Genomic DNA, 19,372 nt, shown 5'->3' on the forward strand with positions numbered 1-19,372 from the left:
TTGTAATTGAATTTATTTACATTTTCATTGAAATAGTTCCTAAAGCACCCTTAAGTTTTCTTTTACGTATGCTGCATACTGTGCGCTCTCCTTCAGATGTACAGCAGGATGGTTTTCCACAGAAGCTCAGAGGAAAAATCGCCTTTATTGTGAGAGAGACTCTACAGTTTGTGGGTCACAGCAGTTTGTGACAGCTGGCCAATCGCAAAAAAAAAAAAAAAAGAAGTATGCAATAACTCTGCCTCCTACCCCCTCTATCCAATAGCACGCCTGTAGACTAAAACCCAGCACAGTTTCTCACCATCCCATAGGCTGATGGAGTGATACCACACAGCTGCACTGAAAAGCACTGCTACAGGAAGCCAAAGGGATCTGAAAACCATGTCGTGTGGTATTGCCTGGGAGCGCTCTCAAACACTGCCCTCTGGAAAGCAACCGACAGACCTATCGAGGACAATAACTACATGTTCACATAATCTCAACTTTAGCTGCAGGGCCTATTAATTCATCTAATTCTTTACATCTCTGTGTCATATATCTCAAGCCCTGACAGCCTTGAGGAATAGTATAAATTTAGCCCACAAAATAAAGAAACATGAAATTTGCTTTTCTTAAACAGGAATAGAACCAACAGGGATGGATGAACGTCACAGATTTCAGCTGATTTGTGGGGGGCAGCTTTTGGGTTTGGTTGCTGCTAAAAACAAGCCCAGTCCAGTGTGTGTGTGTGTGTGTGTGTGTGTGTGTGTGTGTGTAACACAACAAATCCCCTGTGAGCATTCTGCTCTTTTCCAGCATGGGTGCAATCCCACACGCTGGAAACTGCATTGTCAGACAATGTCCAGTAGAGGGCAGAATTCATGTATTCACTGGAGACATCTTTCATCCTCAGTGATACCTGCGTTAGCGCCTCATCCACAGTCCTGCTTCAGAGCGATTCTTTTCAAAGCTCCATTCCCACGGCTAATGCTACAGATTTACATGCATGGATTGACTAGCTATTTATGACATCACTGTATTTGCTAAACGATGCGTCGCATGTGAAACCTCTCCGCGGGAGTATCTGTGTTTGCATACGCGTTGAGATTCCTTTCACAGCCAAAGCATGTCCCTTTTTTCTCTGAGATATATATATATATATATTTTTTTTTTTTGCAAAGAAAGTGAATGGCATGGTAAGACACTGTGAGAAGCCCTTTAGTTTGTGCTCATTGTGCAGGTTCAGGGATGGCCTTTGTCCGCCATGTTGCCGTTGTAACGTCATTCAGCAGTCTCTGTGCTGGCTGGCATTCTACTCAGCTCAAAACTTAAGATAAAAAGAGTCAGTTGCTCCCATGTCAGTTTCTGCCTTTTCGGGTGACATGGGGAGGCGGGGTCTCGCCCCGTCTGTCATCGGAGGACCAACGTCGAGGTCCCCAGGGAGGCCAGGAAGAGAGCCACGGACAGGGAGATCTCTGACGCGCCACCGCAGTCTTTGGCATTTTCCTGCAATCAACAGCAACAGAATGAGAATGTGAAAATGTACTTTTTTTTTTTCTGAACATAACTGAAAGCAAATGTATTACTGAAGTGAAGCATGTTTTGGTAATACAGGTTACACAAATGTCTGAGTGTTTCACAGGTGCGTTACGTCTTACGAGCACAAACCTCTTCACCCAGCACCTCAAAGTCTCAGACTGTTGGTGCTCAATTCTTGTGTGTCTGGTCATATTTAGTACGGAACTATCTGAGTTTGAATCGGAGAGAAAACCGCTGCACTCGGATGTGGACACGCACGCAGCAGGGGTGTTGACTTACAAAAATCCCATCAAAGACAATGTAATAAACTAACTGCTGCAATAAAAACTACCACTGCGTGCAAACTGGGAGTGACGCTCCATTTTCCTGCAGTTTTATGGATTTCATTCAGCTGCTGATCTCATAAGCATGTGGCTGCAGTCAGACCACTGTCTGCTCAGATGGCAGGAACACACTCACTGCGGTGCTCATCAAAAACAGGAGGTGTGGTCCAAGCGCTAGGGCGGCCATTTTGGATTTCTTATCCTTTGCGCGTTCAACCTGGATTGTGTTGTTGTTTCCTTCTTTGAATCAGTTCTGACACGTCACAAATTTCACTGGCTGAAAAGCCAGTCCCTTGCTGAGACGACCAATCAGAGGCGAGAGGGGACTGACCTCGGGGTGGAAAGCGTGGCAGGAGTCCGGCCGTCTCCGGATCTTCTGTGATCTCATCCTGTCACACTTGACTGAGGCGTTATGTGGGGCGGAGTTAAGGACTAACAGCGAATCAGCGGAGGAGAACAAGAATACCTACCTCCGCCAGGAATAGGGGAGAGCAGCATGCAAACACCATTCACTAAAAGATAAGACAGACCCCTTTTCCTAAAGGATAAGATAAACACCATTCACTAAAGGACAAGATAAACACCACTTACTGAAGGGTAAGATAAACACCATTCACTAAAAGGATAAGAGCATCTGCAGAATGACTAAATGTAAAAGAACTGGCCTGAGACACACAGCAAGGAAAGCTGTCGGGGCTCTGAGTGCTCCCGTCAGCCGGCAGGGGAAGGATATATTTCACCTCCTTCGGCTCCAGTGTGATGGGAGAGTACTTGCGGCTGCAGTCACAGTCTGCCTGGACCACCACCATCAGCAGGTTGCTGTTGGGGATCTGCTGCAACACGAACATTCTAGAAGACAAAAAAAATTCCGTAACAACAGCAGTAACACTGTCTGTGCTTCGTAATGAGAACACTGTCTGCCGTGATTTCAGGGCGCCCTCGCACACGAAGGATGTAAGACGTTTCCCAGCTGCTCTGAGAGAAAGTGACTAATTTATTACATTTCAGCACAGTTTAGTGTAATTACCACTTAGTGGTGACTGAACTAGTATTCTTAGTTGAGCAAGTGTGTTTTTTTTATCCAGTGAAATCCATCAAAATGTCATCATTTTGTCATCAGCAAAACCCCATACAGACCAGACCGCTATGCTGGGTGCCTCATGCCCATTGCAAGGTGTGTCAAGGTCTCTGCGGGTGAAAAGGGGTCTCTCAAATGCCACAGGGTCTTTTTGGGTGAATGCTGGTCTGTCCAGACGGTGTCCAGCTCCACTGGGTGGAAAACTGAGCCCCGGGAGACAGAGGAGGGTGGGGAGAGGAATGCCGCTGTTTACAGCTGTGGGGAGAGGGGGCTGCTGCTGGGCGGGCCGGGGCACGCTGGGCCGAGCCGGGTTTGAGAGAAACGCTCCTCGATGTGGAAACCGCAGCGCTGCAGACCCCGCACTCAGGAAGCACGGCTTCCTCTCAGACTTTATTAGCACTGTCCGCCACGCTGCAGCCGCGGAATTTTATTCAACGATTTTTTGCTTTCTTTTCCACAGTTAGGGGAAGAGGGAGAAAAAACGACGAATGGGATGAGCAGGTGGTGGGGTGGGGGTTCCTGCACTGCATGCTGGGAACTCAGATTTGGGTCAGTGGGCAGCCGAGGCCAACAGGGAGTTTGTTTTTAAACTCAGACGTTTCCCCCGGGGTGTGAGCCCCCCCCCCCCCCCACTCCTGGTCTTCTTTCCTGCTGCAGTTTACAGTTCCCGCACGACCTACGGGCAGGAACGCCAGCACGGGATTCCAGAACATCCGCGTGTGAAACAGTCCATGTCTGGCAGAAAGCAGCCTTTATACGCATTCCATTACTCCTGCTTAGCAGACGTGCTCATCCAGGACAGGAGACATGGCTTACAGTTCTTTTCACTTGTTGACCTCTTTTACAGCTGGACATCGGCTGAGGTGACTTCTGTGACGTATCTTGCCCATGGGTACATAGGCAGTGGCACAGCTGGGAATGGAACCTGCAGTCTCTGTGTTATGAGCCCTCCTCCTTATCACTACACCACACTACACCACTGAACTCAGCACGTACTGTTCTGTACTGGTAAAAATATTCTGAAAGATTAGAGTAACCCTTTTCAGAGTGTAAACCATCAACTCTCACTTAATGTGCAGCCCATGGGCAAACACAAAGCTGACAGGAAGCAGAAAGCTTCCTGTTTCACCCAGTTTTGTGAGAACAATGAAAAGGTTCCACAAAAGGCTGCGAGACACCCTTCCTCTTAGATCGGTGTGGAAGGCTTAAAGGGTTTGATAATGTAGACAGCTCCCAGCCTGACCAATCAGCTTCAGGAATTCACTGCTCTCAGAACCTCAAACCTGGTGAAAACCTGCCCCCTAGTGGCCGCCAGAATAACTCCAAGACCAGAAGTTCACCTGTGTTTCAGCGTGAGATTATTCACAGTGCTCAGCTGGAGATGTTTTGGTTTCTGAGGTAAGCAGAAAGCATTTCAAAAACATGTAAAAGATCTAATAACACTGTGCTTGTCAGGCTTTCAAATGTGGACAGAAATATCCAACTGTTTGGCAAAATTCATAAGGCCTCCATTCTCTCTCTCTCTCTCTCTCTGTCTCTCTGTCACATTTCTCTAAGATCTAACACACCCCCCACTCACACGCACAAACATGGCAGGCTGTATTAAAAAACCAAGTGAGAGGGCAGGTGACTGAGTGACATCAGAGCTCAGACATTCAGCTCTCTTCGGGTTTAACACAACTCTGCCACAGGATGGCAGCAGCGCTCTGACTTTGTGAGGACCGTTCTCCTCCAGCTCGGTAAAGATGCTCTCCTTTGTTGGTCTGTAAGATTCCATTAACGGTGTGAACAGAAAAAAAAAAAAAGAAAGAATCCTCTGACCATTAAGAGTGCTTCGAGCCAACATTAAGCTAATTCCTCTGAAAAATGCTCAAAGCTTTCACACCGTACTCTGTAATCCCGTCTGGGATTTGTTCTGTTTCAAAGAGGAAGTAAACAGAGGCTGACTGAAGCAGGGCTGGCGGAGTATCACAGAGGTGAGCAGCTACCGCTTCTGATGTGAGCTCTGTGAGAGCTCTACTCTGACCAGATTTTCAACTTTGTTTTTTTTTTTTTGTCCTTTGAAGCCATGTTTAGGAGGTTTCAGCGGGTCACAAGAAGGTCCATTCACATCTGTTTAGTTATGCTAGCTGAGGACATTATGTTTTAGGCAATGCCCCTTTAGATATATTCAGGAAGGAGCCAGCAAATCAGAACGCTCATAGCTTCAATAGTGGGAGAGAGAGAACGTCTGATGTGAAGCACATTGAGCCGACTATCTGGTCAGTATGTAGAGTATCTGTGCTGTGAGTGAGTAATATGCAAAAGAGCATGGTGGGTGGAGAGAGGAGAAGGAAACCGTGAGAGGCTCCTTAAATACCCATGATGCACCTCGGGTGCAGAGACGGGGGGAGCCTCAGGGCCTGTCCCACAGGAGGGGGTGACAGAGAGGATTGTGGGTGTGTGGTGATCGTGCGAGGCGGTGGGGTGCTCTTACTTCTGACACCTGGCGCACTGGATGAAGCTGTTGGTCTCCTTGATGGACGGCTCGTAGACGAAGCTGGGGTATTCTGTGTCACAGGGCTGCATGAGCTCCACCTTCTTGTGCTTGTGAGCTGAGGACAGAGAGCAACCGATGTCAGGAACACAGATCTGGAGACACGCCCACAGTCACCTGCGCTTAGACACGCCCACAGCCAAACACACTTAAACACACCTTTAGACACGCAAACTAAGATACGCTCAGAGCTATATGCGCTTAGACACACCCACAAATACATGCGTGTAGACACGCCCACAGCCACCTAATCTTAGACATGGGTCCTACAGCTACAGCTCCACACTACTGAATATTATGCCCTTTATACAGAAGAAGACAGGAATGGCTTTGCCTTGGAGTAGAAAATTTGGTGGACATGGCCCACACTCAACCCCCTCCACACACACACACACACACACACACACACACACACACACACACACACACACACACACACACACACACACACTCCCACGCTCTCTGCAGTGAGCAGGTGGAGCAGTCACGCCGGTGACCAATGCAGACACATCAGTCCAGCTGCATGTGGACGATTACATCAGCACTAATTCCCACAGTCACCTCTCCTCCTCCTCACGGGCTCTGCTACTGTACACACTGTATGTGAGGGAGAGTTCTGCGCTGTTTTTGTGAATCTCAGAGCCACCCACACTCTACACACACACACACACACACACACACACACACACACACGCACACACACACACATACACACACATACACACACACCGTCTTACGTAAGTCCACTTTGGGAAGCAGGACTGCTATTTATGCAGACTGTTCTATTAGAGATGCACACAGACTCTGACCACCCCCGGGACTGCTGAACACAGCGTCATTAAAACAATACAGCCTGCATGCATGTGTGTGTGTGTGTGTGTGTGGCAGAGAGATCGTGAATGTGAAAGAGAAGAGGGTGAGAAAGAGCGAGAGGAATAGAGTGAGCGAGAGAGGGAGAGAGAACAGGTTTAGATACTGCAGATGCTGCTGTAATCTCACATCTTTTCTCGTTTTCCTGAGAAACACATTCACACCTTTCCGCTCTGACTCTGAGACCATAGATGGAAGTGTAGCCACTGCTGCTTTGACCTGCCTGCTCGGATGCTGTCACGCAATAAGACAAGGCCTTTTTCAAGGTGTATCTCTTTTATGAGGTCAGACTGGCAGCTATACTATTTATAACTTGTTTTTTTCCGTGGACGTAAATATCTCGGATAACCTTTGGCACACATAAAAGCAGGAACTCCACCCCTACACAAATCACACGTGCTGTGCTGCGGTTCATTCATTTCACAGGACACACACGCACACACACATACGCATAGACGCACACACACACACATACACACACACACATATACACACATATACACACACACACACACACACACACTCAGTGCTGCCACTCAATGCTTCGCAGGGAATGTTCCGGATGGATGGCAGGGGAGGTGTGTGGCTGGGGTGATACTTACATGAATGGAACACAGCCTTGGCTGTGTGGGAGGGGTCACGGTGGAAGGGGGGGCGGAGTTGGGCGCACGATTGGATGACAGACCACGAGTGGAGGCGGTACATGAAGATGGAGGCAGGTTCATGGAGGTGATGGTTTGTGATGTCAGGCAGGGGGGATGGAGGATGAGGTAACAGCATGTGGGAGAGACAGAGACGGTGAGAGAGAGCAGCCACACGGTTAGTGCAATGCGTTCAGGACATACAGGAGGTCACGAGCCTGCCTGCTACATCCATCTCTGTTAGTGATAATCCATCACAATGTTACACATCTCATTGATGTTCCTATTAACATATGTATTTGATTTACCCATGGCCCAAGTGTCTTAATCCATCTTTACAAACACAGAGTGATATCTCCTGTCTAAAAGATGCTATTTGAATTGCACCAGTAACTCAACCTACCTTCTGCAAGGTGGTCAGAATGCCACAGCCCACAGATATTGAACTCCAGTAAAAAGCTGGAAGAGGAAGACAGGAGAGAGCATTTTAGTGGTGACACAATGGCAAACCTTCGGAGGCACCGTCCTCCCTCAGGTGAGTGAGTGAGACCTGACTGGACACGCCCAGACTCAGCCACATGGGTGGGTACGACGGGCCGTGGTCTACTTCAGAGGGAACGGCAGCAGTCTGAGGCAGAGCGGCTTTTATCAGAACTGCGGTGTTAGGACAGGCTCCATTTGCTGCACTTACAGCAGGAAGTTGGAGAGGAACCACTTGAGGGCCGACACCAGGGCATAGAGGGGCTGCAGAGAAGAGAGAAAACAAGAAATTCAATCATCCAAGCAGCAGTCAACCTTCCCTGCTCTTCATAGCAGCTCCTCGAGGGGTGTTTCTAGGACACCCGCTCCCCCCTCTTCCAAAAAAAAGTGCCACTCATCTGAGATGGCAGTTGTAATTTTCTGCCAACGGCCAAGGTTAATGCACACTTCTCGGGGACTGCTGCTGCCTCAAACCCGCTCAGACTGGTTTGTTTGCCTGTTACCTTAGTGCAGCTAATGAACAGGAATTCACGGATGACAGTGACTAACGTCGCTAATCTGGGGCTCTGAGCGCACTGTCCAATGACCACGTTTCCTCGGGACACGGCAGCGCCCCAGAATGTCACCGACAAATCGCCAAATCCCCAGGAAATGTCACCGCTGTGCCACACCAAACACTCCCCGTCACAGGCAGGGAGGCCACAGCAAGCGTGTCACATGATGCAGAAGGTCAGCGTTCCTATTGGATGACGCAGAGGGCATGTTTCCCAGAATTCCACTCTGAGACAGGCCACCTCAGTGATGCATGACTGGTCAGGTCCTGAGATGCTAGCATACAGCACCAGGCAAACGTTTGGACACAACTTTTATTCTTTATTTTTACTATTTTCCACATTTTACAATAACATTTACATAATAAATTTAATAAAATTTATCATTTTAGAATAATAGTGAAGACATCAAAACTATGAAATAACACAAATGGAATAATGCAGTGACCAAGAAGGTGTTAAATCTTATATTTTAGATTCATCAAAGTGGCCAAAAATATTTTTTATATCTATATTTTTTAAAAATAATTTTTTTGGAAGGAAATTCACACGTAGACAAATATGAATAGCGAAGTTGATGCCCAAGGAGCAAATTTCAAGTCTTTAGATCAAAATGTCTTTGAATGCGTGTTTCCCATTATCTTAATCAGGTGTGTCCAAACCTTTGACAGGTGCTGACAGTTACACACTTTGTGCAGCTGAAGTGTGTGCAGTGGGATGGGGTTCTGCGCTGATGCTCTGAGCTGTCTAATAAGGAAGCAGAGACGTACGCTGATCAGGGGCCGTGCGCTGCTGGCGTGGTGGTGTGGGTTCTTACACATGGCCTGGTAATCGTACAGCGTCACCCTGGAAAGAGGAGACATACACACACACACACACACACACACACACACACACACACACACACACGCATAAACTCATATACTGTCACTCAGATAATCAGCAATGCTATTGTTCCCAATAGGGCATACATACATCACCACAACAGGTCTAATGATAGTGGTGACAGTAAGTGCCTCTCTGAAACATCTACCATTGCAGCTGTACAAAAGCAGAGTCTGGTTATTCCCAGGGCTCGGGTCTTACCTCTTAAACATGCCCATCGTCATCAGGCGTGACATCACAGCTCCCTCCAGCTCTCCCAGGAACTTCCCAACCTGTAGGGACAGACACAGGGTGGTCATGTGACCCACGGAACCACCAACGGACCACAGACGATGGACGATTGTTAGCGGATGGCTACCCAGGGTGCAGTGTGTGTTGGGGGGGTGGGGGGGGGTGGTTGGTTCTGCTGTGGTCACTTCTGTTTTGTGGGCTCCACGCCAGGGTCAGTGAAGGTGTTAGGAGATGGCATTCTGAGGCCTGTAGAGCTTTGCCCTGGTGAAGGCAGTCTGAGACCAACCACTGCCCTTTGCTCCTATTGTGTATCTTTTTTGAACCCTGTTTTGGAGTTACCCTCACAATAAAGGCTTTAAGAAAACTGGAACCAGCTCCTCAGAGTGGCTCGGACTGCTTCAGGCAGGAGAAGCTCTTTTATATTTGGATCTGACTTTACAAATGTCAAGCTTTCCCTTGTCCTGGTTTTTACTAGCTGTATGTTCAAACAGTCTTAATATTTTCAGATGTTTAGATTAAATAACATTTTTTGCCAAAAAGAAGGAACATGCCACTTAAATATGAATTAGCATGATATGAGAAAAGAGAGAACCTTACTTGTTATATTATTGTTGACATTCACAAAATGACAAGAGCTGAAAACAAGGCTTGTCTTTGAACTGAGGGCTTCCAGTGTAGATGGAAGGTATTTGGACCTGCATATGTTCCGGTATTGGACAGTAATACTTCAGCACACATGCCTCAGTCTAAGCAGGGCAGGTGGGACGGGTGCAGGGCCTCGTTAATCTGGATCTTCATTTTAAAGCGTGTTGCAGTTTCCACAGAAAGCAGTGCAGTCGCACACATCAGGGGGCCCTCAGTGTGTGTGTGTGTGCGTGTGTGTGCATGTGTGTGTGCGAACACCATACATCCTTCATACCCCATCTCTTGCCACCTCCCTCACATTCCCTCTGTCTTTCTCTACCTCCTCACCTCCCTTTCTCTCCCTATTCTTTCAAAACCTCTCCCTCTCCCTCTCCCTCCCTCCCTATCTCTGTCTCTCTCTCTCTCTTTCTCTCTCTCTCTCCCTCTGTTTCTCTCTCTCTCTCCCTCCCTCTCTGTCTCTCTCTGTTTCTCTCGCTCACCTCCTCCCCCTCTCTCACTTGGCCATATCTGATCGCCCTTTCCCTCTGACTCACACATTTCAGCGCTGTGGAGCAGAGAAGATGGTTATTCTGGAATATAACGTTTAGCGAGGCTTCACACAGCCATGGCGAGAAACAAAGAGAGCCATTTCAGGTGTGATCTCAACAGCTTCCACAGGGGAATGAAGAATCCTGTCTGGGCCGGATCAGATGCCTGCTCTTCCGTGCCTACAGCACAACTAACCGTTAGAAGTGATTTCTCTGCAACTTTTTTAATTGTCAAGCACCTTCATAATTAATCAAAATCCGAAGTGTGATTATCCAGCTCACTCTCCACCCACAGCTGAGTTTATTTCACGTTCTGCAGCTGTTCTTATTAAGCTTCGGATTACTCCTCTGCAAGTCTTCCATATCTTAATTCTAACACATTGTGCTTCCTGTAATTATTAGCCCGGAACATCTCCGGGTTTCAGAGCCGTTTCCGTGCTGCTGGCTGGTGACAGCCTCCCGTGTGACGGACAGCAGCTGTCCTCTTGCCTGACTCACTCTGTGAGGCAGAGGGTCAGGTGATGACCTGGAAGTGAGAGCTGTGAAACAGCCAATGCTGCGGCAGAGACAGAGTCACATGGTACAGCTGGCAGCGCAGGTTGGGAGAGGCTGTGTGTTTTGTATTCGTGCTGAGTGACTCATCACTGTTTTCCTGTTAGCGGTCACTTGCGCACTCTCACACACACACACACACACACACACACACACACACACACACACATATACACACACACATACAAACACCCACACACACACACACACACACACACACACATACACACATACACACACACACACGCACATGCATACACACACACACACGCACATGCATACACACACACACACACACACACACACACACACACACACACACACACACACACACACATATACACACGCGCACACGCACACACACACATGTGTGCACACATACAAACACCCATATGTACAAACACACATGCAGACACATAAATAAAATAAGTGTATTTCACAGACACACAGAGACCGGTGGTGTGAGGTGTGAGACGAATGCAGCGTTTCACAGCGGTGCACACAGACAGCTCATGTGCATATGGAAACGGAGCCCACACAAGCAGCAGCCTGATCAGCACAACACACTTACAACTAACAATTACTGTCTTCATTCTACACACAAAAGAGTTGCCTGCCTGAGGAGCTGAGGGCGTATTACCATAAAAAACACAAAACACAAACCAACGAGATTCCTGCTGCAATGCTATAAATCTCACTCAGAGGCCGGTGAAATATAAAACCAAATTAATCATCCTCTAACTGCACCAGCAATATAATTAATACATTATGTAAGTAATATAATTAATGTACACCAAGTGAAGCTGTGTTTTCTGTCAGAGGTTTGATGCATTAGTCATGTTCTACTTCTATTGATTTCATTTTTCTGCAATTAACTACACAACCTGCTATTAGAACAACACCCCTTTCCAAAGCAAAAATTGATAAAAATGAATAATGTTCAGGCCGGCAAATAGGATGCACTGAACCCCAACTCAAAATCTCTCTCTCTCTGACCTTCAAGAGTAGAACTGCAAAAAAATGCTATGTATGAATATGGATTATGCAAAATGAATGAGTAAACATAATAGGGTAATAATATTAATAACAACAACAATACTAATGTTACAATGATTACTACTGCTAATAATAATACTTACTATTATTACTATGGGAAGTGATGTCTATCTTTGGGTGGTAACAAAGGAAAGAGCATCACTTTGGCATTGACAGTCCTCTATTCCTGTCCTTGCCTCATATCCCAGGGCAGACTGGCTATGCAGCACAGAGAAGCATTCCTCATTTGGGAACCTGGTTTTGGGGACCTGCATTCTGCAGGACAGTTTCCCCCTTTTTAACAACCTGGTTCCTCAGTTCTAAACGTCCAATGACATCTAAAGGTGGATTACATGCTAGCGTCCTCACGCTGAGTCACAGGCAGGGGTGCGATCTCATTGGCTCGTTTGCGTCTGAATGACAGCTCCTTGCGCGTCTGGGCTTTGTGGCTGAAAGAGCCGGGTTCTTGTGGTCGTTCTGAGATAATTAAAGTGGGTTCTTATTGTATCTGGGCTGCGCTCGATGCAGTATCTCATCTTGCTGAATAAGGATGATAATTGCCACATTGTTATTTAAGGTCAAATTTTTCCTCTGTTCTGACAATAGTATCTCAACTTGGATCATTAAAAAGTTGGCACATTTAAGGAGAAATAAGTGAAAAGACTCTTTGTGCATGTGGGTAGTGATGGAGATGATGCCTTTGGAATAAGACGTGAATGGATATGTGTGGGTGATATCTTTGGGATCAGATATTACTGGATGTGTGGGTAATGTGTTTGGGATCAGATTTTAGCAGTGGTGTAGATGTTCTCTTTGGGATATATGTTAGTTTGGTGTAGATGTTCTCTTTGGGATATATGTTAGTTTGGTGTAGATGTTCTCTTTGGGATATATGTTAGTTTGGTGTAAATGTTCTCTTTGGGATATATGTTAGTTTGGTGTAGATGTTCTCTTTGGGACCAGGTGTAATGGGAGCACAGTGGCTGGTGGTGTGGATGCAGGGTTAGGGTTAGGCAGGTAGGGTAAGCAGAACACCTGTGTAGGCAATATTACAGAGAGGATCTCCAACTGAGGAGTGCGTGGGGGCTCCACAGTGCACGTGCTGCCCTAGTTTCCACACACACACACACACACACACACACACACACACACACACACACATGCGCATACACACACACACACACTCACTCACTCACTCACTCAAACTCACTCACACTCTCTCTCACACACACACACACACACACACTCACACACACACACACACACCCCATCCCGGGACAGGAAGTGTTTCACATCATTTGGCAGAGAACTCCTTCCACACCCCGCCCCGCCCCGCCCCGCCCCAGCCCAGCCCCGCCCCCGCAGCTCTCCCCTGTACGGTACTGTACTCAGTAAATTATTCAGTTTACTTAATTCCATCTCGCTGTTTCCTGCCACTTCCCTGTCAAAACGTCCTGTTCGGGCCCTTCCATTCTCACTTAGGTCAGAGCCTATTTGAGCCAGAAACACGTCATATTCTCAGTGTGGTTCTGACTCTCCTCTCTCACTGTGGCAGACACTGCAATTTCACTTCCAGGGGGAGAAGCTTTTGTTCCACCCTGTTAAGAGTACTGTATATCATCCAATACCACAGTGTCCTTCATGGTGAGAATAAAGACAGAACTAATCAACAGCCTCAGAGAAGTACAGGATGCAGGCCAAGTTCTGGCGGTGTTTACGGTAAAATGATACACACAAAGTTGATAGGTACAACAGCATGTTACAGAGTGGCACTGTTACAGACACAGTGGACAAACCAACCAGGCTTCTACTTCATTCATTCATTTCAACAAGAAAAAGTGTTTTACACTGTGACCTGTTTTCTTTAAAATTCAGCAGCACTTTAATAACTCAGAAGATGAAATATTTAGCTGGCGCTGTGGTGCAGTCACGCCGGTTCTTTCCCTTCCTAACAGAAGCACTTGGGATTACGACAATAAGAACGTGCCGGAAAACAGGCTCCCCACGCCGGACACAGCGTGACACCCGCAGCGCCGTCCTCAATCTCCCCACGCCGAGCAATGCCGCGATTATGACAGCTCGCACCCGCATTAACGAGGGGCTCCGCCCCAAAACCGGAGACTGCGCTCTCAGAGCCCGGCCCCGTGCGTCAGAGAAATCCGGCCGAATGACTCGGCACTATTTATACAGTTGAATGAAATAAAATAAAATAAAATAATATGTACTGTACATAAAACAACAACAGAAATATGCTGCCACAGCGGCACAGAGTAGCTCTCTGCAGGGAACGACCCAAGATGTGAGGAGGAGGGAGGCGCATACACTGATACCCCACCCAGGCCCCCATCACTTCAGTGGAGCCGTATGCATATGCGGCCCCCTGTCCCATGGGAGGAAACCAGAGGGCTGGGGTTCTGGCCCTGTTGAACCTGTGGGGTGAGGGGGCCAGGAGGAGGGGCGGAGTTAAAGGTAGGAGGGGCTTATCCCCACGGATCAGCAACCCCCCAACCCCCCCCCCCCCCCGGCAGCAGCAGCAGGGGGTCGGTAGAGCGCGGTAGGCCTGTAATGTATATGTAAGACCTCGTCCCGCATGCCACAGTGCTGTCCTCTGCCCTATTTAAGCAGAGTGGCATGCACTTTGGGGGGTGTGTCAGAGCCACTGAGGGATTACAGCACGCTAAATTTCCCAAATCCCAGAGGCGCTGCAGATGTGGCCTGGCGGGGGGGGTGTAAGAGGGGGGGGGGGTGGCTGGGGGGTAAGTAGGTGATGTCCGGCCGGCAGCTGGGCAGTCTCGAGCCCGTCGGTCACACAATCCCCTCTGGGCTTTATAAGCGCCGGCTGCATAGGGCAGGCTTTGGGCGAGATTACTGCGGGCACATGCGGGTTAGCGTAGATACAGCGCTATGGCTGACACCTGTGCAGGCCGCCCTCGCGGGTCTTACTGTATACGGGCCTCTGCGTCTGGCATTACCTGGCTGAGCCACAAAGACACGGAGAGATCACCTGTCATCAGCTCCACTTGCACACCTGTTCTCCCACTGGCAAGACTGCCAAACAATACAGGGTTCAGAGTGCAATCAGAGCAGTTACTGACCCCAGAGCAGTGTGTGTACAGGTGTGATATGAACAGTCATTAAAATGCCTGTGCATGCACTTTACAGCGCTGTCCGGGGAAGTGACACGTGTACCATCACATTACTTTATTGTCAATTATCAGACTGTCTCTTAACCAGAGTGCCTTACATAGGTTACAATTTCACATGTCATCCAGCTAGGTATTTCCTGAGGCAATTCTGGGTTCGGTACCTTGCTCAAGGGTACAGCAGCAATGCCCCAGTGGGGAATTGAACCAGCAATCTTTTGGTTACAAGCCCTGCTCTTTACCACTACACTGCACCCCCACCCAGAGTGGACATAAACTCAAAGTGATCCTCCTAACGCTGTCCCATGCCAGACTGTGGGTCTAAGCTCAAGGCCCGTAAATGTGGCAGTCTAAACAAATGTTTTCAAATGAGGCACGGTGGGGTGATGTCTCTGACTGCTGAAACACTCACTATCTGTTTTCGCAGAGTGAAAATGGGTCTGTTGAAACTGTATCTTGAAGCTTGATTCAACTAATCCTGACTTCAGAACGTTCATTCTATTTCCTCAGATACATTCACTATATCCTCAATCTTCCTCTTGCACCCACTGTGGCACAGAACAGAACATGGAATCTTATGTAATGGGTCCTTCGATGGGATTGTAACACTTGATCTAGCATAAGCTCTGCTCTTGGCCTAACCTTCTTGTCTGCACTTTTGTAAGGTGCTCTGGATAAGATCATCTGCTAAATAACTAAATGTAACGCAATGTAATGCGATGTAACGTTCGCTTATGCGTTCTGTCCTGTAGAAACGAGGCACGGGGCGGTAATGTTTGTTTATGCTTTTGGTCCTGTCCCACTCAGCTGCCTCTGGGGGGATTAGGCACTGTAAATTTCCTAAATCCCACGAGCACTGCAGATGTTGTTTATGGTACATCAGATGGCCCAGACTGATGGCCATGTATGGCATCCCCCCCCCCCACCCCACCCCACCCTCTCCGGACCAATACACGCTGCATATGCCACACAGCTCAGACTGATACTGAGTGCGCTCCAGTGATGTAACTCTCACAGCCTGGGCGGTAATCTGACCTCCTATCAAAGGACTGTGAAGAACGGGACTGCCCCTCTGCTGGGGCCTGGGTGAGTGTGTGTGAGAGTGTGTGTGTGTGTGTGTGTGTGTGTGTGTGTGTGTGTGTGTGTGTGTGTGTGTGTGTGTGTGTGTGGGTGTGTGTGGGTCTAGGGGGGAGTTGAATTTTCAATCGGCAGATGATGATTTTTGTTCCCGTTTCACCCTCACCTCCTTCTTCTCCCTGGTCACCAGGATGAAGCCGTTGCTGTCAATGAGATAGCAGTTGATTTCCTGTGGGAGAGAGGAAGCAGAGTTAGTGACATCACAGCGCGCTGACACCAGCTTCCTGTAGGAGGCGCTGCCTGGCCTGCACCAGCCCAGACCTGCATTGTAATCACTATAGAGGGGGAAGCTGGAAGCCAACCCTGCTGCCACAGCCAAAAGTTTGGCTTCCATTTCAATTAAATGTGAAGTACTTAGTCACACAATAGCTATTATCATAATCACTTTTCCACAATGTTAACCACTACTTATAATTATAATATTTAAACCTTTATGGCCTGCAATTACATGACTGCAGTGTTTCATGCGTCGGTCGGGCTGCATTTCGAACTGATGAAAGTGTCGTGTGTTTCATGTGATTTCTCCATCAGGAGGATAAGAATAGCCACACTTGTGTACAAATTAAGCTGTCATTCCATTCAGCACATGTACACTTGACACTTTCAGTCTGTAATGGGGACAATCACGGAAAACATATCCCAACGTAGCCTATACTATTATTCCAGAAAAAAACCCAATCTGTTAACGATCTAATGCGTGTGATTGACATCACTGCCAACTTAACCTGAATATGACTGCAGAATCAGACAGAGGCTTCCTGTCACCCTGAGCTGGGCCTGCTTTAGGCGGTCTCCACGGTGACTGACAGATGTGGAGTGCAGAGAACAGATATTCTCTGTATTAACCAGATTGTCAGCTCAGTGTGCTTCTCACTGAATGTGCTGTCTGTGTCATTAATGAAGCCACAAGTGATCTGTGATTTCTCCGTGCATATTCATGAAGGTGCACAGTCTACAACAGGACATCCACATCCTGCAAGACAACGCAGACAACGCTGGAAGCTCCTGTTACCAGCTGGAACCTCCTAGAGCAGCATATCTGGTGAGAATATAAAATGTTTGTGGTGCAGTCAGTGCTGAGTTCCAAGTTCTTGTGAGTTTGCTGCCCTTGGCATCAGAGAGGCATGTGCACATCTGTTTTTCTGGTACAAGGTCCCTGGTAACAAATGATGAATAGTAACAAATTACACTCACAATGTGTGGGAGCAGTGACTGCATTTTTACTTTTCTCCCCTCATAAGTGGTTCTCTCAGATCACTGCCGTATCGCAGAGGGGCCTGCCCTTGCAGCTGAAAGCTGGGTGAACATGCGGTGCTAACACGGGCGGGCCGGAGGTCATACTCACAGTGCTGTCGCAGTTGAGAGGACACGCACCGTCCACACGGCTACACTGCAGGAAGGAGAGAGAGTGTCAGTGTCCAGACAGACCAGGGCTGGGGAGGGAGCTCTTAGTTTTACTAAGACACACATGCTAACGCTAATACGGGAGCACAAAACAGCACCAATGTCATTGCGGAAAAAGCAATGCAGATAATTCCGCCTGTCTGTCTGCCTGTCTGTCTGTCTGTCTGTCGGTCTGTCTGTCTGCCTGCCTGTCTGTCTGTCTGTCGGTCTGTCTGCCTGCCTGCCTGCCTGTCTCTCGGTCTGTCTGTCTGTCTGCCTGCCTGTCTCTCGGTCTGTCTGTTTTTCTGTCTGTCTGTCTCTCGGTCTGTCTGCCTGCCTGTCTGTCTGTCTCTCGGTCTGTCTGCCTGCCTGCCTGCCTGTTTCTCGGTCTGTCTGCCTGCCTGCCTGTCTGTCTGCCTGCCTGCCTGTCTCTCGGTCTGTCTGTCTCTCTGTCTGTCTGTGTCTCGGTCTGTCGGTCTGGCTGAAGGCACGTCCTCTGACCCGTCTGCGCGTGCGAGCCGTCCTCTTCTCCCCCCCGTTTGTCAGGGGGCCCTTATCCGCCCGTAACTCTCTCAGAGCTCTACGGGCCTCCCACTCCGAGCTCCAGCAGGCAGCCACCTACACAGCCGAGCACCAGCCGTCCGAGCTGTTGCCATGTGAGGCTTGGTGATCTCAACGTTTCCCCTCACACTGCTGCCGGTGCCCAGGGCTGCACAGGGCTGAACACCACCTCACCAAACCGTGCACCCAGCTTTTTAACCTCTGAAAGCACCAGGACGTGTTCTGTCTCTTGCATGTGCAGGAACGCAGTGTGTAGGCTTATATGTGCACCCGAAACAGGATGCAAAGCTGTTTTTGAAGGAAGGTAACTTAGCCTTAGCCTTTACTGTGTAAATTAAGTTAATGTAACTGACACTGCCATGTCACTGACATCTGTTACTCAGAAGTGCAGTGTGTAGGCTCATATATGTGCTGTAAAGCTGTTTTTGAAGAGAGGCAACTTAATTTAGACAGTAAGGGTAAGTTAATGTAATCAGCAAACAAGCCTGACTGTACGGCAGCACATACAGATACTGTGTGAATACACTATTTTTGGTTGGACGAAGTCATTTTTAACCCTCATAACGTAATGAAGGAGCAAACGGCATGTGGCTAGCAGCAGCATGCGCTGTCCCGCGCTGGAGTCATGCCGCAGGTCCATTTATAGACCGCTGAGCCGCCTGGACCCCGCTGCGCTGGCGGTCTGTGCTGGCGGTCTCGGCTGCCGGCCGAGGCGTGTCCTGCAAAGGCCTGCTTCGCAGAACGTGCGCCACCTGCTCTTCTGCGTAAAAGGCGCAGGGACACAAAAGCCAGCCGGCTGCCGATTGGGTTTCACTGCGTGTGTACCATGCCGCTGCGGGTGCGGTCTCCGCCCTTCCAGCTACTGTGACTCCGGCACCGAGGAAACAGGTCCCCGGCGCTGGCATTCTGACCTGCAGCTGGCTCGGAATCGAGAGAGAGAGGCAGGGGGATGAGAGAGGGACAGAGAGAGACAGTGACAGATAGGTGAACACAGACAGAGAGACACAGAGAGAGGGATGGAGAGAGACAGTGACAGATAGAGGGATACAGACAGAGAGACAGAGAGAGAGGGGATGGGGGGGGGTGTTGAAACTGAGAGCCGCTGAGCCTTGCCAGCCTGTGCCTGGCGGGATGGTGGGAGTCATCGAGCTCAGTGCTTACATCAGCAAGCGCTCCCACGAAACCAAACCCCCGATCCATCTGCAGCTTCAATCAAAAACCCCAACGCCGAGGCCCTCAGGAACTCAGCCCCTCAGAAACTCAGCCCCCCAGCTCA

General features: G+C 48.7%; 1 protein-coding gene across 1 annotated transcript in view; it reads right to left on the reverse strand.

Annotated features, from left to right (window-relative positions):
* Positions 1-1,222: 1,222 nt before the first annotated feature.
* Positions 1,223-19,372, reverse strand: part of cacna2d4a (calcium channel, voltage-dependent, alpha 2/delta subunit 4a) — a 101,513-nt gene continuing 83,363 nt past the window's right edge. The window contains exons 31-41 of the mRNA XM_036518513.1: positions 17,498-17,542; positions 16,259-16,321; positions 9,084-9,154; positions 8,768-8,843; positions 7,658-7,710; positions 7,370-7,425; positions 6,928-6,948; positions 5,396-5,513; positions 2,575-2,690; positions 2,173-2,255; positions 1,223-1,485 (exon numbers count right to left, since the gene is read on the reverse strand). Coding sequence (XP_036374406.1) covers positions 1,390-1,485; positions 2,173-2,255; positions 2,575-2,690; positions 5,396-5,513; positions 6,928-6,948; positions 7,370-7,425; positions 7,658-7,710; positions 8,768-8,843; positions 9,084-9,154; positions 16,259-16,321; positions 17,498-17,542 — 798 coding nt within the window. The 3' untranslated portion in view covers positions 1,223-1,389. The remainder of the gene's footprint in view (positions 1,486-2,172; positions 2,256-2,574; positions 2,691-5,395; positions 5,514-6,927; positions 6,949-7,369; positions 7,426-7,657; positions 7,711-8,767; positions 8,844-9,083; positions 9,155-16,258; positions 16,322-17,497; positions 17,543-19,372) is intronic.

This window comes from Megalops cyprinoides, chromosome 23 (assembly GCF_013368585.1).
Source record: "Megalops cyprinoides isolate fMegCyp1 chromosome 23, fMegCyp1.pri, whole genome shotgun sequence".
NCBI classification, from domain to species: domain Eukaryota; kingdom Metazoa; phylum Chordata; class Actinopteri; order Elopiformes; family Megalopidae; genus Megalops; species Megalops cyprinoides.